Here is a 24,729-nt window from a genome sequence, read left to right as displayed (position 1 = left end):
ACCAAGGCCATGAAGTAGACCAGACCCTAAAAATTTGCACGCAAAGGTTTCAGGCTCCAAAAGAAAAGTTACTACCTTCTCTTTCACAACAGTAGGGAGGAAACCACAGTAAAACTTATCAATTCCAAAACCTCAAGAACAAACCCACAAAATATTAAGAAAAATATTTCAACATTGGCTTTGATAAACAAGTTTAATAATCCACTACTTCACAGGACAGTTATATAAAAGCTAGGCTTCAACAGAGAAACATTATGAGACCTAAAAGCCAATTTTCCAACACCTAAGATTTTGAGACTTCAACAGCCAGGTTTGTTCAGTCTACCAAGTATTGGCCAAGAAGCTCAGAGTTGTGGTTTTGCTAAAAACAAATATTGTACATACACCAAAGTGAACTGCTTTCATTTCACACGGTACTCCAGAGCGGATCACCAACAGTCTACTTCCAATGCACGTAACATCCACAGGCAAAGCGAAACACTTGGTTTGATTACTGCGCCCTCATTACCCAGGTGATTATTTTCAGGAAGCACTCGCTCTTTCTTACAATCACCACCTTGCATTTCCAATAAGACCTCCAACAAGGTCTCTCTACTACTTACACTGCAATTGCTCTGCAATAAAACTGGTATTCCCTACCAAAGAACAAGGCTATTATGGACAGACGCTGGGTGAAAATCCCTACTCAAGCAGCAATACAGACCTCTGCAGACATTCTGGACTGCACATAAGCACACAACTTCCTGCTTTCCATGAAGCACAAGACACAACTGCACAGAACTACCACTCTCCCCACCTCAGACATGAAAAGTCAGCGCATATACACCGCAAAAGATAAACTTGTTCCCTAGTCCCAGGAATAATTTGGGAAATCTTAACCAAACAAGAAAAAATAGAATTCTATTTATTCAATTTGCTCCTTGGTTTCAAAGAAGTTAAAATAGGTGTCAGTATAGACACAGCACTTTTTCTTCCACGAATAAGAGAGTAAGTCTGCTACGGCCATGCAATTCAGAACTGCATTTCATGCCCACTCCACCGTATTAATCCAAGTCAGTCCAAACCTGCACCTCCAGAGAAGGAAGAAGAATCCATGTTTTGGAGAAGAGAGTTAATGGAGCCCACAACTTCCAAGTTTCATAAGGGAAGAGCGAGTGTCTTCACTTCAATCCCATCCGTGGTTTGAAGAGATGGTGCACTCTGCTTTGACAAATAGAAGCTGTTGGGAGGCTAGTTTAGTGCTGTCAGGTGCAGGACCCTGCCTGCCAGGTGAGTGGATGTGCTGGGCCGGTCACCGGAAGGCAGACTATCTGTAACTGCTTGCACCAAAACCAGTTTTAAAAGTCATCTAGCTCGAGTCCCCAGAATAATTCACTTTAGCAAAAACAAGACTAAGAAAAAGATTCGGAGATGAGGCATAGGATGGGGGGGAAGAAGCAATTACCTAACAGTCATCAGCGGGTGGGGAAGCCTCCTCTATGGGTACCTCCACGTCCCCCTCTGAAGCCACCCCTCTCACCCCGAAAGTTAGTTCTGTTCCTCTCTCGGCCCCTTTCTCCTCGGCCTGCTGAAGTCCCTCCTCTTCCTCCTCCTCTTGGAGCACCACCACCCCGGTCAGACTTAGACTTGGGCGGAGGTGACTTGGGCCGAAGTCTCTCAATCTCTTCGGTACAGCCAGTCAGGTGGGAATTTGGAGCTGTGAAGTACGAAGAATACGTCTCTGCATTGAAATTGCTGTTTGTGAGGGTAGGTCCTACAGTCAGCCAACCTAGGGAACAAAACCAGAGTCAACAAAAGCAAGAAAAACCATCATGCTTCAAAGGCCATTGTTGTCTTCTTGCTAGTAAATGAACAGTTAAGTGATAGGGACAGACACTTATCGACGCGTCACCTGTATTCAACAGAATGAGAAGGTCACCTCTAGAAAATCCAGAGTTGTTGAAAAGTTAAAATTTTAGTTTGGTATTCCCAAGGGCTTTTTTTTTTTTTTTTTTTTTTCCATTACACATGGTTACAGGAACATTCACCCTGTGGTTTCACAAGACCCCTTCCCCCTTCTTCCTACTTGTTATTATACCACAACGTTTTCCAGCCCAATGTTTTCCAGCCTGGGACCAGACAACCAGATCAGTAAATTCATCTAGTTTAAAAATAATGTCATCCTCCTCCTCTTTCTCCCCTTTTTAAAAGGCATTTAAACTTGAAGTAGGTAATTTTGTCTCCAGAAACCAGTTGCGAGAGCACAGCCAAGATGCTCCAGCATGCTGCAAGCACATATCTGAAAACACAGTAACAATTCTGTTGAAGCCTACATGATATGAAAATAAGAGGTTAAAGAGTCAAATTAACCTGTTTATGCACAAATATTCATTGGGCACTTCAGCTTCACCAAGTGAATCAAAGCAGCCAGATGTTTAAAACAAGCACATTCCCATTTCTTCATATTTTGAGCTAAAGTAGTGTTCAGACCTAAAATGGGGCTCAGACTGCTTAAAAATGTCAGTGGGAATTTAATTTTCAGTTGTATCACATATTAATGAAGAAAAATGTAGTTCAGTGATCTCAACAATATGCTTATAAGGAAAAAAATAATAAACAGAACCCCAAGATCAGTTCTTTTAACACTGTTCTCTCTACTCTGGGAGTTTACGTAACATTTATCTTGCTTCCTGCCTATCTGGGGAAGAAAAAAAAAAAGAGAAAAAAAAAAAAGAGAGAGGGGTTAGGTTTTCATACTTCACAGAGCACTGTGAGGATCTGTGATGAGTATAGCATTTAAAGTACGCAATGCAATTCCAGGGTAACCACAACATTTAAAAAATACAAAAGTTGACTCAGACTAACATGTCCCCGTGGGACATTAATGTATAAGAATTCACCTACAACAGCACTGAAGTAATACCTGAACAATGTCTTTCTACAAAACAAGACAGCCCCCTTCCACACACACACACCAGTAGCCAACAGAATTAAGACTGACATCATTAAAATTCAAGCCAAAGGCCAGTCAAAGACTAAGAATGGCCAATAATGACTACTCCCTAGTCGTATGAGCAAGAGAAACACCACCTTGAAATTTATTTAGGTAACTTACTGCTTGCAGCTTGTATACTGATATACAAGCAGTGTAAAATGTAGATGAAACTTCTATACCTCACACTGACTAAAGTCAAGAAGGGGACAGAAGGTCATCATTCTTCCTACGAATATGTTTATTTCCATATAAAGTACTTTGCAGAGCAGAAGTCTGAAGTCCTCATGTCTGCTTTCCTGAAGGAGTCACCAACTGCAGTGGAGCACCAGGTATTTCACGAGCACGAAGAGACAGGATGGGAACAGAGGAGAAACTGAGCCAAACCTTTACCTTGGTTCTTTGGAAAACAGCCTTAGGGTCTAGAGTCTTGGTCTTTCCAGGATTGTTCTTATTCGTTTTAATCCAACAAATACATCCTACTCCAATTGCAGTAAAAGAATAAGCAACATTTTTTTAAATAAGTATTAGCATTCACAGGCAGCAAACCAGGCCATGAATGGACTTGTATCCACTTCTCCTCTCCCATCCAAACTATTAATCTCTATTTAGGGGAAAAACGTTTTACACAAAACTGCTAAACAAACCTAAAGCAAGTGCAGCTATAGCACTTGCCCCACTCCCTGCCCCTACTTCTGAAAAGGGCATGCTGTCACCATGAATTGTTTGGAGACCAACCCTCACAGTATCCATCAGTAGGGGAAGTATGACTACGCTACCCATAACATAAGGTATAAAGTCTGCCAATTCAAGCATCCATTGGCAGCTGAAAGAAACAGGACTGCTGAACTGTATTTCACAATAGGCTTTAGGGCAGAAATGTCATTGACAACAGATACACAAGTCCAAAGAGGTGTCAAAATAGATTTTATTCTTCCAGTCTGTATTCTCCTGCAGTAAAAGTCCTTCATCACTCATTCATGATAAATTGAGAGGCCTGACCATCAAAACAAATAAAATGCAGCTACCTTCAATGTGATCCATATATTTCTATGCATTTTTTACCATCCCAGATGCAGCATCCAGTGTAAGACACTGGGTCTTCAAATATTGGCAACAGGACCAGCACTAAGCCCACAGGCATTTAAAATCAGCTTAGAGAAAGAAACCATGCTTCTGAGAAGTATAAACACATGGCACATGGGGAAAAAAACTGAATTTTGTTATACTCACTGATGAATTAAACACATGAAGAGGCGAAAATATTGGTTAATAAAAAACTTCCTTCTGAAAAGATTGATAGTTGTCGTAGCTTTCCAACCAGCACTGTTTTGTGACTGACAGATCTTCACATAAACCAAAAATTTATCAACCTGAGATCTACTGTCTGAGCTATGATGTAGATCTGGAAACCCCTTTAGGACACTGATACGAATTTTGCAAGCAGATAATTCTGCTACTCTGTCTTGCATGTGATAAAGACATTTCAATTCCTAGAGCTAGTGTGGCATTTACTTCACTATTAAGTCCAAAAATAAAAGTTTAATAGAAAGGAAACCTTCAGAATGGGAACTTAAAAAGATAGAAATTATACATTTCAGTATCCCAGCAGAATACAGAATAATTTCAGCATTTTTCAATTAGAGATAACACGGAGAAAACAAAAGCATAAAGGTCTTACCATCTGAGCAAGTATTTACTTCTAAAAATGAGTATTTATAAAACAAAACTCACCAGTAAGCAGCGTTAAACTGGATTTGTGACTTGATCTTGCTCCCAAACATAATAGTAACAGAAAGTATAACCTAACTGTAATATCACTCAGTAGGGTTCTCTATGATGCTACTGCAACATAGGCTGAGGATTCACCCTAAGATAGCCATTCTTGCTAAAAAGATACGCACGCGAGATCTTTAGTTCTAACAAAATCTTCTGCTATTTGAGAGACAGAACATTAACAAGAGCAGAAGTCACTTTGCCACTGTCAAAGTGTTGGAAGAACTGTCAAGGGATGCCACAATCCCTCCGTTGCTGAACATTAATTAGGCTGGTTAGTTATCTGAACAGGAGGGTAGGAAACCTGGGAAATTTCTCCATCCAGTAGATTTTCTCACTCCTGTCTAGATTTCCACTGTGGAGAAGTCACCAAGAAAGCTCACCTGGCTTTCCATGGTACCATAATCCCAGAGTGGGAGAAATGGGGTTATGCATTAATACACAGTGATTCAGCTGGTGCAAGTCCTGGCAGAAAAATCATGCACTAGGATTACCCATTATTGTCTCAGCTTCCATCAGAACCCATCAGGTGGCCACAAAAGTAAATAAAAATTTAACTATTTGACAAAAATAAACAGAAGAGTTACCTGGTCGAATTGTACTGTCCCTTCCAAAAAGATGAAGACGTCGTCGTCCAAGGCAGAAATGCTCAATGATGTGAAAAATCTCTACAGGTTTTTCTATGTTGCCAATTTCAGGCTCTTCTGTGATGATTAGGTCAATATCAACATTAGCATGGATGAAGTCACCATCTGTACTGCGGCGCACAGTTCCTTTAATGCCCATGAGGCAGTGCTCCTATGCACACAGAACACAGAAGAGTACCTGTCACATGCCGCACATGCAGCTACAGCACAGATGTCTGAGCACAAGAGAGAAAAGGAAATTCTGGGCAGAGTAGATCCTACTCTTATACAGAGAAAAGACTGAAGCATGAACTAGAAGAACAGAACAAGCTGGAGCTACCAAAAGAGCCTTTTCAAAACAAAGCAGAGAGTAGTTCAAGCTATCTGGCTTGATGAACTACACTATGAAGTGGTAAAACTCAAACAGAGGCTGAGATAAGTATTTGGACTTCTTCAATTACAGCAAAGTTAGAGCTTCAAGTTGGAAAGGCTGAGAAATCACTACAAGGAAAGAGAGTACAAGGTGATGGCAAGAGTAAGGGAATAGTTGTTAATTATGCTTAACACTTGTATCAGCATTCTGATCCTAACTTTATTCATACAAATAATTTTCAAAGTCCTCAGTCATAAAACAGCCAGTCAGTGAAAATAAGATGTATTTTTTCATATTGTACCTCTGCTACAAAAGTAGCCTTCACCCTCAGATTCCTTTCTAGGAGAGATATCACTGCATGAAAAAAAGTAAACCCACTACCAAATTGTCAATGCGCTCTCAATCAACTTCATCAGCATTAAAAATGTTCTTTAACCGTCATACGCATTGCTTTCCTTTCCTCTAAAACACTGTAGATCAATTTAAGTGACTAGTATGTAGAATCTATGAATGAGGAATCACCATAATTGGTACAGGATGAAAAGAGGGTTCTACATATTCATTTGAGAGTTCTGCTTCTGGGAATATTAAACTCAGATGAGCAACTTTCCCCAGCACCATAAAGCAATGATTCACTAAGCGCTGCCAGATAGCTCTAAAAAACGTTGCAGACAAGAGTATGTAATAATTTCCAGATTTTTGCAAAGGTTTTAAGAGTTAGTGAATAAATATGGAAGGCAGAATAGGTGATCTATCAATCTATGCAGTTGGTCAACTGCACCCAAGTTACAGGATTTTCGGACCTTAAATTTAGCTAAATAAAAAGGCAGAACACTGCTGAGCAAATTACCCATTAAGCAAAGCCTTGTAAATCTAGTCTTTAGAAAAACTATCCAAAACATTTTCTTTTTGTAACACATGGAATGTCAGTTGTTAGTACCTTGCATTCTATAACAGGTGGCACAGCAGAAAGCATCCATCTAGAGAGATGCCTACACTAAACATAATAGGACAGCATTTGCTGTTGTAATCATTAGCAAATACATCTTGCACAACAGACCATTTGTTTAGTCAGAATAAGCTAGCTCAATTTTCAATGTTTATTATAAAGAGTGACCTCAGCCCAACCTTTGCTCAATAAACAGAGAAATTCTCTAATACCAGAAACTATTCTCCTCTGTTAAACAAAGACATAAAGTCCCCCCCAAACCTCCTGTGTTAGTTCTAACCTCTCCTTCATGAGCGAGCTGCATATATTTGCAATACTATATGCAATAAACATACAATATTTATACTTACAAATATTTATAACTGATACAACAGACTTTCAAACAAACTTCAGATTAATGTAAATGCAAATCAGAGAAAGATTCCAGATATCTTAAAGGGAAGTTTATACTGCTAAAAAATGGCAAATCTGAGACAGAGTTGAGGATGTTTAATACTGACAAATAATTAATGAATGCAGAATGAGTCCTGAGTTTAATGACACTATGAATTATTAAATTGTCAGCCAACTCTCTGTATTCAGTAGAACTGCCACAGTTACACCCACAAATACCCGAAACAATTCTTTATGAATCCTATCTATATTTTCTAAGTTTTTGAACAACATACATTTGAGTCTCTTAAATCAGAACACTTTTTCCCTGTACCTTCTTCAATACACGTCCTCCACAACACATCCCTAAGAAACTGTTTAATTTAAACCAAGCTGACCAATTCTGTCACTTGTGCATTACAGTTGTCTTCAGGAAGTCAGGAGATGCTGACCGAGCTATGGCCCCTAGCAGTCCTATCTGGCTCAAGCTCTGGGCACATACCTGCACGTGTGTATTTAGAACCATTAGCCAGTCTTGCAGAGGTTGGTGGGGTTTTTTTGTGACTACATCCATTTATAACCTACAGTTTTAAAGACATCTTTTGACATTAAATTTAGTCAAATTCTACTGCTAAGTTTAGTTCCATTCAAAAGGTGTTCCTCTGCCAGCAAGTTTTCTCCTCTGATCTGGAAAGGAGCTTGTGTTTTACACAAAAGGTATTGCTAATAGACTAGCTGCTTATTTACCATTCACCCATAACCAAAACAACCCAGAAGTAGAAAACATTGTGATGTACAGTGACATTTTCTATTTAGTTTCCATTTCATTCTTGTTCCATCAATGTATGAACCCTCCTCAGCTCTCTGCATTTCAACAAGGCTCAAATGAGTATCATATTTAGAGGACTATAATAGAAATTTACCAAGCAGTGTAAAATGTAGATGAAACTTCTATACCTCACACTGACTAAAGTCAAGAAGGGGACAGAAGGTCATCATTCTTCCTACGAATATGTTTATTTCCATATAAAGTACTTTGCAGAGCAGAAGTCTGAAGTCCTCATGTCTGCTTTCCTGAAGGAGTCACCAACTGCAGTGGAGCACCAGGTATTTCACGAGCACGAAGAGACAGGATGGGAACAGAGGAGAAACTGAGCCAAACCTTTACCTTGGTTCTTTGGAAAACAGCCTTAGGGTCTAGAGTCTTGGTCTTTCCAGGATTGTTCTTATTCGTTTTAATCCAACAAATGTCCTCACATCTTCTGTAACCCCATTTGCGTAGACACTAAATATTACAGACAGATAAAACAGTTCACACTACAACAAAAACTTAAGTAACCTAAACTGAACACTCATAGAGGTACTGGACTTTTCTTAAAGCATAGCTGGAAGAGAAATTTCTCACAGGTGAATGGAACAGTTTACTGGCACGACTGTACTGTGTTTTGTCAAGCTGCCTCCCCCCACCCCAAAAAAAGCTTACATGCACATCGACTTGTCTGTGCTTTTTTTTTTTTTTTTAAATATCTAACCACTGCACTGATCCCCTGTGGAACTCTGCATTCATTTTTACCTAGTGACACTTAAATTTAATCAAAATCCGGCTGAGCAACATAGTTAGCAGCTGCCTTGGCCCTGTCTCCACTACTACCTGCACTCTGGTTGTTTTTCAAATCAATGTAAAATTCAATAAACACAAAGATAAACAGCCAAAACCCTTTGCTATCATTTTGTGGTTCTTCCTGTATCTGCTAAACCTGCCCCCCCCCCCAAACAAAAACAAAAAATCCCAACAAAACCCAAACAACAAAAACCCCACCAAAACACTAAAAAAAAACAAAACCAAAACCAAAACAAAAAACCTGACATGAGTTTTTAATCCTTAACTCCTGTTAAGTGTAGTCTTGGAAAGGGAGGAAATTGGACGTTAAGGACTTAAGTTCATTTGCCTATTGCTGTATTCAAGAACTATCCAGCTGCTATGAGTATGCCTATGACCAAAACCAATCTATCCGAAATAGGTACTTTAACCAACCTCAGAGTGAAAAGCAGATAAAGCAAATAGATTAGTAACCACATGTTGTCCTTTAACAAATGCCATATTGTTCTAACAGAAAGCACTGCTCAAACTAAGCAAAGAGTGTTTCAGCACAGCAAGAGCTGACTGGAAATTCTTATTCCACCATCCCCAACACAAGCAGTGCTACCCTGGCATGCAGAAAGATTGATCTGAAACTCCCAGATCTTATAGGGAAGTAAAACTTCAGAGAGTTTCCTAAGAGTAAAACTACTTAAACTCTAGGTGTTTTCTGAAAATAAGCAGTGCTCTGCACACAGTTTCATCTTACTTTATGAAACAGTAGCACCTTTCTACTAGCATGAATATTTCTGGCAGAAAACTACTAAAACTTCTGTTTAAAAAAAAAGTCGTAAATGCACTCAAACTGCTGCTATGGCAACATGCATACATCAAAACCAAGACAGCAGTACAGCTTTCTAGACCCTGTAGAGTTATACTTCCTCACACAGTCACAGCAACTCATCTGGAAAATAACAGTATCTAAACAGTTAATGCCAGATACACTTAAATTTATTTAATCCACTTAAAATTACATATCCTCTACCACAGTAACAAAACATCTCTCTGCAGTTACAGTTGAGAATTCTATACAGAAAAAGCCAATGATAAAAATAAACTCTTAAGCCTGTCCCTGATAAATTAAATTAAAACATCATCTTACCACTCGGCCAAGATCCAGACCCTCGCCTGAACCACACCACAGAAACACAAATGACCTTGGGGCTGCAATTTCTTCAATTTCCAGTTTCATGATCTAATAATAATAATAGTAGTAAAAGTGTTTCTGAATTAAATATAAAACGCCAATTATATCAGGAAGAATACTTAACAAGTGTTGAAGCATTATCCCAGAAACATCAGGAAGCACTTTTATTAAGATATTAGTCTATATACCATTCATGGCCATCTTCTTGTTTTCCACAAAGTATGTTGTAAAAGTTACTTTATCAGTACCCAAACGCATTATTTTCAACATAGCTTATTACCAGCTTAATTATTCTTTTTAATAGAAATTCTATCTGTATAGAAAATTCTAGACTTAAAAGCTTAATACAACCCACATGATTCCCCCCCCCCTCTAAACTTCTGCTTCATTTTATCATTCCATTGGTAGCGAAAAAATTTAACAACAGAGCAAAAGTGCTCTGTTTCTTTTCAGCCCTGAAGTTACTTATGTGAAGCTTGTGAAGACACATTATTAAGAAAACAACAACAACAAAGCAAACAACAGCTTAATTCCTCTTACTATATAGGAAAGGCATTCTCTCCATTTTCACTTTCAGGAAAAAAGCAGTGATAATTTATCAGGATAGTGGTTCAACAGTCACAAATGAGTAACATTCAGGATGAAATAACTTCAGATGCAAAGCATCTGTTACTCATTACGAGTTGAAAAGATTCATCTGTAACTTGCTAACACATCAAATCAAGCTTCATTCAATGCCACTGAAGAAAAAAAATCATGCAGTAGAAGCCATTCTAAGAGGATGTAACTCCCAACTAAGATGACTCCTGCCTCCAACACTTTGACTTTTTGCATTAGGATGGAATGGTTTTTTTCCCCAGGCAACACTGCCAGGCACCATTTTTGCCTGATGTAACAGAATTGCTAACACAGAAGCTACCTATTCCTTAACATGTAGTTACCTAGTCTCTTATCACAGGCATGAATGCCTTTGTTTTCAAATTCATTCCTTAAAGGTGGATCGAATTTTATTTTGTACTCATGATCTTTCATTTGACTGATCCACTTCTGAAGTTATGCATGTGCAGGCTTCGGCCCTGCATGTGCCCCTTCGGTTACTTCAAACTAAATCTAGTTTTAAGTAACACCGTCATCCCCTTCCCCCAAACCACACAGAACACAGATAAGAAAATCTCAGCAACAACTGTTTCAATCTACCAATTCACTTATATTATGACAAATTTGCTGCTAATGCACAGTCCTGCATATCTTTCAAATACGGTCTCTAAATAATAGGTATTTATTAGTTGCATGTTTTCACTGATATGCCTGAACCTAAGAATTCCTGACATTGTTATGCAAACATTTTAATCGGCTATTCCTCTCTACTTCAGATTGTCTGTTTTGTTGTGAGGGTGGGGTTGTTTGGGTTTTGGGTTTTTTTTTGTTTGTGGTTTTTTTCTTGTTTTCTTTTTTAAATGAGTAAAGCGTAAGTACATAGAGTAGGGCCAATTTATCACTATTTGACATTAGCATTACAAGTTTTTTATTTAACGCTCAAGTGAAAGAATTCTCCAGTTCAATCTTGAAGGACAGGGAAACTCGGCAGCAGGCTTTGTGTCATAAAATTGTGACACTTGATGACATCCAGCACTTCACAGCCTCCAGCCCTCACCTTACTTTTGGAGAGCTGACTTTATTGAAAAGGGAAAGATACAGAATGGAGTTACTTATCAATACATCTTGAGCATTTCCTTCTTTACAAGCATCTACATGCATTACTACAGAACGAAGTTTAAAATCTTTTCTCTTAAGCAATTCTCTAAATGTTTACTAGAGCACAATAAAACAAGAGCACCAACAGCCATCACAAAAAAGATCACATCTTGCACATTAAGATCCCTCCTTGTTCCCAAAAAGGGGTCAGAAATCAACATGGCTTCAAAAAACCAAAACCTTTGATGTGACTAAACAGTAAGGGAATACGTACATACAAGAAAAAATTCCACAAGTAAGGTTCATCTATTTTGTTAGGCTTCTCAGGATTACAATTGGTTTGATTGGTAAAATTTCCTACCCAATCAATACCTTGGAGAAAGGAGGTATGTCAGTGAAGCACTTTCATCTGCTCTTTTGACTTGAAGACCAGCATATCGAAAAGCATACCTCAAAACTCTCTTCCAGAATCTCAAGAAACAAGGGAGTATTTACAATGCATATTCTGAATTACAACAGCAAAAACCAAACAGAAAAGAAATCTGACAGAATTTGAGGGTAGGGAGAAAACCCGCTATTACTGGTTTTCAGTTTTCAACCAGGCTCAGAGAGAACAAAAGGTATATTTAATTCATTAAACTCCTCAAAAAAAAAGTCTTTTAACACAAAGAGTGTAGGCATGCATACAATATAAAACTTTGGTTTATAATAATCTAGACCTTTCTTTAAAAAAAATAATCCTATTTTTCCTTAAAACACATCTCAAATATTTTGATACCAAATTAAATCCTCACACTACTTTCTTAAATACATGTACGAAATCCTTTTCACAGCAAGAAAAATACTTACATCATCCCAGGTCCAGCATTTTTCATTAGCAGTAATGCCAGTCTCTCGGTAGTATTCTTCCAGTGGTGGTTCCAGGAGAATCACATCAAATTTGGACTTCAGTTCCCTAATATCAAAAGCTTCCAAGTCTGCTTGTAAGTACCTGTTTAAACAAAAGATGATAGATTGTTTGGACAAGCTATAACAGTGGTTTGAAAATTACACTCCACACAGCACTTTTGTGTTGCCAGTTAAGAGTAGGGTCTTCTGTGTAGTTCATATAGCTCAAAAGCACTAAATCCAGAGGAGATGCATAACCCATGCTCACTTAACCTAGGCTGGATGCTGTCGCATAAGCTTTTAAAAAAAAAAGTAGTCTCTCTCTCAATAAACAGTTTTTAGGATTCTAATTTAGCAAGCAGGCAACATGCCCACACAGACTGTACAACAATATCTAGTACAGAAACACTGAACTTTCTGTATATCCATGGACTATATAGGAGAAAACATCAACATTTAAGAAGCAAACACTCGCTGCCTGGGTAACAGACTTCTGTTTCTGTTTTGCTTCACTTTGGGAAAGTGGCATTTTTTTAGAATTGCTATTTATTATATGTTATATTCGGAAGATTCTGAATAACAGAAATGTAGTTACTTTTCATAGCGTAGAAATATATTTCTCTATCCCCCATAACAACAGCGTAATTCCCTCACACATTGATTTTATTAAATACACACTCAAATGCACTCTCACGACTGGCCTCCGCACCTGCCCACTACTCAGTGCTATATCCCTATCAAAAAAATAACACTGCCCTCCTCTCAGTATCTTTAACTTAAAATAGCTGATTGGCAGACCGCCACATCCCCCTTCCTAAGAAAGTGTCTGGAAGAGATTATTATTCCGTAAGTGTATCTGGTGTTATCAGAAGGCAGCATTTGATTACTATTTTTCCTCCTTTTGTGTTTTAAGGCTAAGAATGCCAAAACACATCTAACTTCAAAATAGCAAAGTTGAGTTTTGCACTTTCTATCTCAATTGTTCAGACAACTATTTCAGAGTTTGTCATGTGGCTATCATGAAATAACGCTATTTTACTCAGTACAGATTAGGACTAGAGTATATTAAAAAGCATTAGGCTCACATTCAGATAGGTTCAAATTCCTAGCAGTAACATACTGCATGCTTATACTGTGTCTAACATTCAGCAAAAACTCAGAGGTAACTCAAGGTTGATAGGACAAATCACTTCCAGCCAGCCTAAACTATTTTAGGTCTTAAACTGTGAAGTAACATCTGATTAATGGATACTAATATAATAGCTGACCATTTTACCAAAAGAAAAAAGCTGTTGCAAAACCAACTAAGGTTATATTAAGAGGCCAAATTTTTAAAGTTTTTCTTGTTACTGTAAACTGCATGATATCACGAGATTCACAATCATACAATGTTCTTTTAGTTCCCAACTTGAACCCTGCAGTTCAATCAGTTGACAGTTTGGTCTTAAAAATCAAACCATTAGATACTATAAATAATCACACACTGGAAAGAAAATCTAGTTTATATACGATATTAAACAACTAGATTAAACTAACAAAACCAAACTGATTTTATTCTTCTGAAGTTTCAATTGATTAATTTGTATATACAAACAGAAATAGAAAATGTAAATTCTGAGCAGGTGCTAAAGATAAGAGATTTGCAAAGCAGACAGCTAATTTCAAACAGGTCTGGAGAAGAAAGGCATTTTCCACAAGAACACTTACATGGGAGGAGTGTTAGATTTAGATATCAGCTCATCCTTCAACCTGATGAGCTCTCTAAGTTTTGGATATTCTTCAAACCTATCTGCTAAGCCTAAGAAGAAGAAAACATGAAGTTAACAACTACTTAGAGAGTAAATCTGTATTAATTTAGCATTGTCCAGCATTCTAAATAGCTCCAAATGTTAATACTTAGCCTCATTTTAATTTTTCTTAGAACAAACCAAACCCTTCAAAGCAGATTTTTGTTCAGTTCTTCACAAAAGCCTCTTGCCTTCACCCAGTTAATTATGGCTGTTACTGAATGTAGTCTCTATGCTCTAATCTTCTCTAAAGCACTACAGTGATCATGAGTTCACAACTCCTTTTATCAGAAGGAAACAATCTTTCATTTAAACTAAAAGTGCCAGAATGATAAGAGAAAGTTATTTTGTTATCCCCCCACCCATAAATTTTATTAAGATTTAATTAACATTAATTTACAGAATACTCTTATTTAACTTTTGAAGACTACTTCTAAGGCAGCAACTGGGGTGCAGCTGGTTCCCTTAGGCAACCCTTATATTGAGATTTGGTACTCTGGTGTCAGTCATGAAGATTTGAATACATGTATAGTTATTACATTATAGTTATTGGGTTCCTAGACTTAGCTTTATGATGTTAATTTTCAAACCTTTCCTATGTACAGGATGTAAAAGGGAGAACCCTAATTAGATTTTCTGCAGCAAACTTGAAAAAAAAAAAAAAAGAAAAAACTAAGCAAACTTTTCAGTATATTAAATTCCCCCTTCAAAAAATAAGTAGAGATAGTATGTTTTTGTTACTGCTAGCAGCAGGCTCAGCACAAACCAAAAATGTACCGCTCCAGCCTCCCAAGCGGTATCAGTTCAACTTTAGCAGGAGTTATTTACAAAGCTTCATGTAAATTTAAAATTTACAACTTTAAATGGTCCTAATCCAGACGGACAAAAACCCCCACCCAAACCCCCCAAGCCCCCCAACCCTTTATCCCTCTCCTTATTTTAATTCAAATTTCTGAACTCCCAACCCTAGCGTCACACTGGTAAAAGCAAATTTCTTAGTATCCAACCTTATTATCTCTTATTACATGTGCATAAAACACCCAACAGTTGTTTTCATTCTTTTCCTTAAATGCATTACATCTCAAACACCACTGTGTTGTTCTGATTTCCACTGCCATGTTGCTTCCAGCTGGTACAAGTCAAATACTCCTGACCAGCAGAAATGAAAGCCAATTATCAGCAGCTAAGCAATAGGTGTAAATGAATTTTCAATCAAGATTACTTCAGTTATTAAAAAAAAACAACAAAAAAACCAACCACAAACCACAAAAAACCCACAACCAACAAACAAAATGAAACAAAACCCACAGGTCTCTCCCTCTCTTCCAACAGCAACATCAAAAAGCTCTAACTGGGTGTTTTGGAACCAATACTTCCCCTACAGCTTTTTGTCCAGTTACACAGAAGCATCTAAGCAGAGTTTTGATCATCATGGAGAAAATCTATGCTAACCAATATGCAAATTGACATACCTCATGTCTAATAAAGGGTCTAGACTAACTGCTGCTGACACATTCACTTCCATATTAACACTCATATAACAATTTGTCCTGTCCCTGACAATTCTTTATGCAGCAGAGAAGTCAGCGTAAATAACATGGGCTGCTATTTCTTCAGACTTATTTCAAAGAACAGTGTATAACTACCTCAAGTACATAACTGTGAAGCACAAATGCTTTTTGGATAAAGACGTAACTGAGTCAAAACAGCCCATTTTTCATACTAAGCATCCAGGTACGTTTCACAGAAGCATTCAGAAAACACAGAGAACAAACTAACTGCCTCAACAGGCAAACAGAACCTCTTTGGACTGACATCTATAGACACAACACACTTGCCCTGACAATCTTAAACTTGATAAAATACAGAGAATTGTTGCAGAAAACTGCAGAGGTAGGTGTCCTGCTTTTTTTAAAAACCAAATAACTACCAGGCACCCATTCTGGGAAACGAGACCAAACCGTACCTTAGTTTTAGAAAGATTAAATTCAGGTCTAATAACGCAAGATTTCAATAACGAGGTCAGCGATGGCTGGATGAACGTAAACTTAAAAAATAACATTCTCTAAACTCAATAATATGTTGGGCCTTCTAATGAGTTGTCAGCAGTTGCATAATTTAGCTGGTAAATACTATCCATATTGCTTATTGACTTAAATATAAGTATTTTCCATACTTTACATGCTACATGCATTCTTGGAGGCAATCCAGTCCAGGAAACAGCTGAACTGTAAGTCAGTTATTCAAACTTCCAAAGGTTTCAAGATCTGCTCGCTAGACTCATCTACTTGCTGGAACAAAAAGAGCTTAATTTTGAAAAAAATCCTCCTCATTAAATACTTTCAAATATAACCCAAAGTAAGAAAAGCCTGGGTAATAATCACCTCGTAACTGATTAAAAATAAAATCATTCATATAAATTTGTTTATGGATATGAACAGACAGAGACAAAACTATGAAGTATATGTGTATCTACATTTCCTAGTAACTGTAAGGAATTAAAAAGGGAAAGAAAAAGTGCTATCAAATAAAATGAGTTATCTTCAAACAGTTACTGACTATGCCATACCAACATCTCTGATGAAGTTCTGTGGTCTATGTCCTGTATCCACAAAGTGTTGGCAATAATCGTTGTGTGGATTTAAGCTCTGAGTACCCTGGAGAATAAAAGGGAGTTCAGTGAGACCAACAGGGAGATAACTGGACATACACACACACACACTCTACAAGTGTTAGTCTGATAAATGAGAAAGTAACAGAATTTTTTTTTTCTTTTCAACATGCCTTTATAAGCTACGCTAGTCAAGACTCTCATTGTGGTTTTAGCTCCAAATCAGGCCCACCATTACTACAGCTCATTCTAAGTTGAGACACATCTTTAGTCATATCAGTGTAAACACTAATTACAGTCATATCTTTCACAGGAAACTTCTGCACTTGTGAATTCCACTCAATTACTTCAGCCTTTAAAGCTGTACTTCAAATGCCATCAACTGCAAAAGAAAAGTTTAATACAACTATGCCAGCTTTGACTAGACTTCTAATTGCAAGAGCAGCTCACCTTAAGAAAGGTACTGGAATCTTTGTAAATCTCTTCTTCATAGGGCAGGTTCTCTTCATCTTGCTGCAGCTCTACTTCATCCTTGGAAATAAAGCAGATATTTTAAGTATGCAAGACCACGCCATTTCTCTCCTCGTTATGATTCTGCTTCTTAAGGAAAGAAGTGGGCTGTCTACAAACAGAAGTCTCCTAAAACAGCAGGCCATGAATAGTTCCAACTCCAGCTTTGAAGGGGAAAAAAAAATTACCTATTCCCAAAAAGGTCTGTCTGTCTCTCATTAATGAGACTGTTACTGGGAAAGGCCTCTGAAATAAACATAAAATAAGAAACCCTTCATTTCTAGACACTCACAGTGTAGACAGTGCTTTACAAGGTGTAGAACTTTTAATTTTTGTCCCCCCAAAATTTCACTCCTCGGACTAAAGCAAATGATTTATTTTGTTGAAGTTCTTCTGTAGTAGAACCTTTGAACATTTATATCCATTCAATCATCTCTTATGTTCCAACCTTTTCAGGAAACCATCTTCTCTATATAAATCTGTTAAAGTCCACACTTTGCAGAAACAGCACATGGTACAAGCCAGTATTTCATTTGGACTGTCCTTAAAAGTAACTATAAAATTCCCATTTTGTAGTCTCAAAATTTACAGAAAACAGGAATTGTACTGCAATTTTTTCCCCCAGTCCGTGTGTCACCAACTGTTCACTCATCAGATTTCTGGAATTCAGAGATGTGTCACACTGACATATTCTGAACATCCGACTTAGAACAGGAACAAAAAAGAGACTCGCTTCTTCATGTCACTTTCTGTTTTACCACTGATCCTGAAACAACCCAGTATATATAAGTAAAACTGAAGAACCACTAAATATCATCTACCATATGTTAGTAGGATGCATATGCTCTTTTATACGTTACTGATTACAACAGAAATCTTAACCAGTTAATACAGTGCTTCATGTGAGGAGAAAAGCAGTCTCAAGGCCAAAATATTTAAGAAAAAAAAGACATTTTAACACACCAAAATAAAAGGAGACATGGAGAACAAGATTTCTCACAGAAAAGAGCTCAACTTCTCCCCCCCAACATACATCTTAAGTCAAAAGATGCAGAGAAGAGGCTATTATTACCGCTGCATTTACCCTATGCTACATAAGCTGTCTGAATGCAGAATGAAAAATTAAGTGTTCTCCATATTTTGATCCCTCTAGCTGTTGAAATCTTAAAATAAGCTCTTTCCAAATCAGAGCTTTGAACCAACTTCTGAAATGCCTACTGTGATTAACAGGTCACAGATTCCCCCTCCACATTATTCAGGTGAAGAACTTACTGAGATATAGTCTCTTGTTTGTTTGTTTAAACAGACCGAAAAAAGATTACTATCAGAAACAGCAACAGTGTTTACAAGGAAAAGGAATGAACAGCAGACAAGCAGCAGCAAGTGTTAATCAGTCAAAAAAAGCTGAAAGCTTGAGTTTTACTAAAAACTGCTTATGCCATCATAAGCTTACACACCTGTTTCCCCTCTTCCATCATCCTCTAAATCATCTTCTGATGATAAGCACCTGTTAAATACCTACTTCTGAGTCATCCCAGTTCTCTTTATGCCTTCATAAGTGATTTAAAAAAAAAGTCTTGTGGCCACAAACAAAAAGCCCACACCACCAACTTTCAAAGGGAAAAGGACACAGTCAGAATAGAGACAGAATGAAATTAATACAAAATACTAGGTTCTTGTACATTAATCATCCTTGTTTTCCAAACCTGGTATATTGGTGCTGAGTTAGGGAAACAAAAACTACCCACAATATTCAAGCATATAGTTTTTTCAAATAACTAGAGATACATCAAGCAATTATCATGTTTCAACCACGTAAGGTTTTTCCAGCCTCCAGAACAACTGCATGGAAACATTATAAGCTCGCAAGCCACCGCTTGCAGCCACGAAGTATAACAGGGCTCTATCGAATTAGGCTGGCAGACAGTGAACGTGAACCGCAGGTATTTTTGTACTTCATACAAAGTTAAAACTCCGGAAAAACAAAACACTGTTGATACCAGACATTTACACAGGTTCAAACAATTGAGTAAATTCACCTGGGGAAGGGGAGAGGTGGAGCAACAATCACAGCTCTCAGAAGGCTATGAAAAGCCTGGGAGTGGCAGCAGATAGCCTAGTCCCTTTATCGGTTACTTCCAAATACAGACCAGAGAGTCCAACTAACCCTAGTACAACTGTTACAGTTCCACAAAAATGAGTATTGTAGAAATCCTTTAGAACTCCATTTCAACTTTCTGACCTTAAAATATCCATTATTCATTTATGCCAATAATGCATCTCTTCCCCTATCTCCCACCTCTATGGTTTGCAATGCAGAGTCAGGCTCCAAGACAGAAGTCAAGCTGCCAGTGGGAAGCTTAACAAGCAGCCTTGCTGCCCTTTATTTTCCTATCAGCCTGATGTTTATTAAGAACCATCACTATGAACGTACACTTATTCTACAAAAAAAAACCAAACCAAACCCATAAAAACAAAAAACATTGTCTTTTTTTGCATCAGATGTTCCTAAATAGTTGAGAAGATTAACATACTTCACCTTCCATCTCAAAAACTGCTCTCACACTTCCCCCATATAACAAAAAAGTCAATGTCGCTCTTCAGCCTTCCCTCCAAACATCAGCAGAAGGCATTTAGGAGCCATCAGCTCACTTCACTTTCCATTTGGAAGACTAGAACCTGACAGAAATCCTCTAAAACACCCAACTACGTTTGTTTAAAGGTTTCATGCCCACATCCACACACTCTACCCCTGCAGACTTTGCGCCATCACACTGCATTGCGGTAACAACAATGTTGTATCTTCACAGTAACCCATCTTCACCAGCAATTACAGCTAGATGCTCAGGGTCCAGCTAGAGCAGTTGAGGTTTGAGGACACATTCATTTCTACCAAATCTGAAGTCAGGGCACAAAAATTTAAAACCACTTCAGAGGATTAACTAATATCATCATGCAGAACCCAACACCGCCAGTCAGGGTTTTAGAGACATACGAGCCACTTTACATCAGAAATACTCGCCTCTAATTTTCCTAACAAAGCTGACAACCATGCAATGTTTGTCTGCAACACTAATAGCTAAGTCTCTTACTACTTTTGTTTGAGGAGTATTAAACACAATCTAATAGGGCTTGATACCATAAGGGTCTAGATTTCTGTATCACTTTGTATTACAAGACTAAATTTAAACTAGCTCAAAGTACTAAGGAAAAAGTTACATAAATACAGATGGGATTTTACTAAGTTCTTAACTCCTTGCCAATAGGGAATTAGAACTGTCTGCAGAAAACAGCTGATGACTCCACTATAGATGTTCTACTTGGGGGTTTCAAGTTACTTAAATCTACTCATCTGCTCGACTGAAGCTGGCCCAAGCTAGTGTTATTAAAATACTCTTCAATTTCAACAATATCGCAAGAGTCTGACCACTTGCAAGTGGTTACAGCCCACCTCAGGGTAAGTCTTCTCCAAGCTAATGAAGAAAATGTTAGTGGTAAGATTCATATGCTTTGCCAACTGAAGTGACTTATCCACATATGTTTCACAGGAAAAAAAGTTAGTTGTTTAACCACACACTTGGTTAACACATACTTGGTTAAGGAGCAAAATAAACTGATATGAACTGATCACTAATGTGAGCATAAAAACCCCACTCCACAAATAGTGCATGTATTCTGTAAATCCCTTCTCTGAGATGGTGACTTAACTGGTTTGCTAAACAATACGTACAGACTAACGCCTAGCCTGTTAAAAAGAATGTCTGTTTACAGATAGACTTTAAGAGTCAGTCATCAAAAAAACATCCTGTCATATATTAACTTTTTGTTTTAGTAAGATAGAAGATAGACATTATTACAGAAAGATTTATAAACCTGAACACAAATGTAACAGTACCAAGGCCTCATATTTAAAAAATTACTATTTTTAGGCATCCAAGAGAACAGCAGACACTGCGTTATTTTATAAATGCGGTGACCGTGATTTTACTTAACCACAGAAGCAAGGTTATTAGGACAAGTTAAAAAGGGAGAGGGAGTGTATATGCTGCAACAAGATCACAAAAGCAAATCAGAAAGACAGCTGTATCATAACCGTGCCTTTGTTTAACCTCCTTTCTCTACCCCTCATCTTAGCCAAAACATCACATTAGATGTGAAAAAAGAAAGCTGTCAAATAGCTCTTGGACGAGCATTTGAAAAATGAAGGGCAGGAGAGTATGACAACCACTCATTCTTCAGTGACCACAGAAGCATTTTGTTTTAAACTGAACTTTTCCTGGATATTTTGGATACCTAAAGCATACCCCAAACCAAGCTTCTTTCTTCCATTCCCTTAGAATCCCTTATTTCTTCCATTCACCCAGAACTGCATTCTTTTGCACTTAACAGGCAGGTTAGAAGATACCCTCAGCCTCCCTTTATTCTCATCCAATGGCCTGTGCTTCTTGCTAAATGCAAGCTTTTCTTCTGACAAAGAAATTCCAGTCAATTTTTTTTTTTTGCGTGTACCCAAGCATACACATATTTTACCACTTCTTCCCACACAAGACAGCCAGCCATGGCACACTGCCACTCCCTGTGGGCACTATCACCCAAGCGTACCTCCTCCTAGGAGCAGCACTAAATTAAGCCTCCAAACATTGGGTTCTGGTGCATGTACAGTTCAATGCACCTAAGGCATATCTGGAGAGAACCACTTCACATCTATGCCCTCTTAGATCTCTGCAGTGGAAGACATCAAGGGAGATGTCACTGAGGGACATATATTTTAAAGTATTTATACATATCACGTTTATTTGTACGCACACACACATATTTTGTAAGTCCCTCAGAGACACATGAACACCAGAGAAGACTAAGTTTTTCTTTTTTTCTCACCTTATATTCTTCAATCTCTTCCTCATCAGCTTCTCCCTCATCTGGGTATTTGCGTTTTGCATTTGGTGCAGAAGTATCGTAAGCAGCCCTATAAACAACCAAAAAAAATTCCTGATATAAAAGTTTCTCTCTCCAGAGAGAGCATTTCAGAAATCTCTGATCATCTGCCTTGACTACATGTTTCTGTTACAAGCTTGAAATTATTTTGAAACTTTATACATGAGAAGTTATTCCTCGCTCAGTGTATTTGACACCAGCAAAACTTCTTAAGGACAGGACTCCTGAAGACAGGTATCACGCTTTCTCATTTTTTTCTGTTCTGAAAGGTACAGCTTATTTTAACAAAAGCAGTGCATATACAAAATTAAGCCTGCTCACACTAGAAAATTACCGTTACATGCGAGAATTAATAAGCAATAGCTACTCTATCCTAGACATGTCTATTGTTCCGTAAGAACTTTTAAACTAAACTGCTTTGTGACTGCTCTTAGTAAAAGTATAAAGGCTCTAGGACAATGCAGGTGCCATACTCTGAATTTACACCTTGGTTCTGCTCCGCAGTATCTTTTTAACATAGGAAGCAAAAAGTTAGCCTTGTTTTCCAAATGGCTGCCAGAAGTGAATGACTAAGCCCTACTCACTTTATTCAGAGTTCAGATTTGAGTAACTAAAGCATTTCCACTCACCGAGTTGTACGTTTTAAAATAAACGGTAAGATTTTGTTTGGCTCTTTGGAGCGCAATCTCATTCTATTTCAAAGGCCTGCATCCCCTTGATTTCTAACAGAAACTGCACACCGATACTAACCTACACGTTTCTCTCGCCTCCGCAATCTCCCGCTGGTCATCCTTGCTGTTCAGCACGGCACCGATGCTGTCCGCGTTTTCAGCTCCTAACTGCACAACGGGCAAGGCGAACTCCAGCCTCAGTCACCGCCGATTAAAGCATCTCCCCCCACAGACACACCCCCCCCAACCACCGGGACGCCGACGGGCCGCTCTCTGAACCTGGCGCACACCCTCCTGCCCGCCCGCCAGCGACCCCCTCTCCCACCGGGGCTGCGGGGCCGAACCCGCCGCTTCCCTCTGCCCACCTGCCGGCCGCCCGGGCCGCTCCCTCGCGTCACCGCCCAGCGGCCGCCACAGAGCCCCCAGCCCCGCCGCCGCCAGCCCAACCGTCGCACCTGAGGCGGCGCGCAACCGCCAGCCCCCCCTCCCCGCCGGGGAAGGGCGGGGCCCACGCGCTCCACCGCCCGCTGGCGGAGCCGAGCCAAGTCCAGCCCAGCCCGGCCCGGCCCGGCGGGGAACGGAACGGAACGGCCCGGCCCGGCCACCCCCCCTCCCTCCACCTGCTGCGCCAAGAGCTGCCGCCGGAGCTTCTGCCGCTCCCTGATCTCCTGCAGCCGGCTGTTCATCGCCGCGCAGCCGGCCTCCGCCACCCCGCTCCGCCGGGCTCCCGCCGGTGCGTCACTTCCTTCCCCTCTTCCAACGGAGCGGCCGCGCGACGCGCCGGCGGCGCCGGCGGCCATCTTGGTGCCGGGCAGCCGAGGCTGGGCCGGGAGCGGGGCTGCCCGCTGCCCCCCACCACCCCCCCGCCCTGCTCGGCCGGAGCAGCGGCGGCCAGGGCCCGAGCAAGTGGGGCGGCCTGGCGGGGTCCCGGCGGCGCCGGAGAGGCGGCGTTCCCCCTCCCAGCCACGGCCTGCCGCGCTTGAGGACCACCGGGGGGCGGGGGCGTCGAGCTCAGAACAGGATAGCGCTGACCTACGGATAAACCGATTCTGAAGCGTAACGCGTTAGCCTGCAGACCGACGGAAACCCGACTGCCAGACTCTGCGAGAGTCACCGAGCAGGCTGCTTACCTGTTCTAATGCAGTTTAAGTGTTGTTCAAGTATAGACGCCAAACTCATTTTCACCCAAGCACGGCGGTACGAGTTCCATCGCTCGCTCCAGACAACCAGCTGTGCACAATCTTGGGAGAGCTCTTTTCAGCAAAGGCTGTTTGTTCTCTAGGGTACTTCACAGCTGTGACAGCTTACTGCAATTTGCCGCATTTTGGGGGGCCATATCTCCGTTGCACTTGGAGGGGGTTTATTTCGTTCATCGCCCTTGAGGCCAGATTGAACATCTCCCACCCTAGTACATCCTTTATATCCAATTTCAGCACCCAATGTAGTTATCTGCAGGTCAGCTGTTATGTTTTGCCCACATCTTTCTGACTGCTCACAAAGTTCCAGTTTGAGGGAGTTTTCCAAAATCTTTAAAGCATTTTTCATCTGATTTTTGGTATTTTTCCTGCTTCCTCCCCCCCCCCCCCCCCTCATATTTTATTGTCTGTCTGTGAATGTGCATAATTTATATTGCATGCTGATTTTCATTCTGACAGCTAGTCATACTACAACAAGGATGAAGACTGAAATAAAGGCCTGTAGTCTGGATTCAAAAGTTGTGCAACAAACTTCAGTTCCTAGCATCTCGCAAAAGGAAACACCAAAAGAATAAACATTACA

At 39.5% G+C, this 24,729-nt stretch overlaps 1 protein-coding gene across 1 annotated transcript; it reads right to left on the bottom strand.

Annotated features, from left to right (window-relative positions):
- Positions 1-884: 884 nt before the first annotated feature.
- Positions 885-23,806, bottom strand: METTL14 (methyltransferase 14, N6-adenosine-methyltransferase subunit). The gene is made up of 11 exons (XM_049814835.1): positions 23,571-23,806; positions 23,030-23,118; positions 22,223-22,310; positions 17,285-17,365; positions 16,793-16,880; positions 14,144-14,234; positions 12,398-12,539; positions 9,809-9,901; positions 8,236-8,352; positions 5,335-5,545; positions 885-1,768 (listed from the first exon to the last, which is right to left on the bottom strand). Exons 1-11 carry the CDS (start codon positions 23,748-23,750, stop codon positions 1,455-1,457), a joined length of 1,494 nt encoding a protein of 497 aa, XP_049670792.1. The 5' UTR covers positions 23,751-23,806; the 3' UTR covers positions 885-1,454.
- Between the last annotated feature and the right edge of the window lie 923 nt (positions 23,807-24,729).

This window comes from Accipiter gentilis, chromosome 12, assembly GCF_929443795.1.
Source record: "Accipiter gentilis chromosome 12, bAccGen1.1, whole genome shotgun sequence".
NCBI lineage: Eukaryota > Metazoa > Chordata > Aves > Accipitriformes > Accipitridae > Astur > Astur gentilis.
This window is presented reverse-complemented; position numbering and strand designations above follow the sequence as displayed.

What these genes read in the sequence shown, in the direction of transcription:
- METTL14 (XM_049814835.1), bottom strand. Translation starts at nt 23,750, where the DNA reads ATGGCCGCCGGCGCCGCCGGCGCGTCGCGCGGCCGCTCCGTTGGAAGA. An exon ending in ATTCCAGTACCTTTCTTAAG is followed by an intron (nt 16,881 to 17,284) that starts GTGAGCTGCTCT and finishes TTTATTCTCCAG; the next exon opens with GGTACTCAGAGCTTAAATCC. An exon ending in GAACTTCATCAGAGATGTTG is followed by an intron (nt 14,235 to 16,792) that starts GTATGGCATAGT and finishes TCTTCTTCTTAG; the next exon opens with GCTTAGCAGATAGGTTTGAA.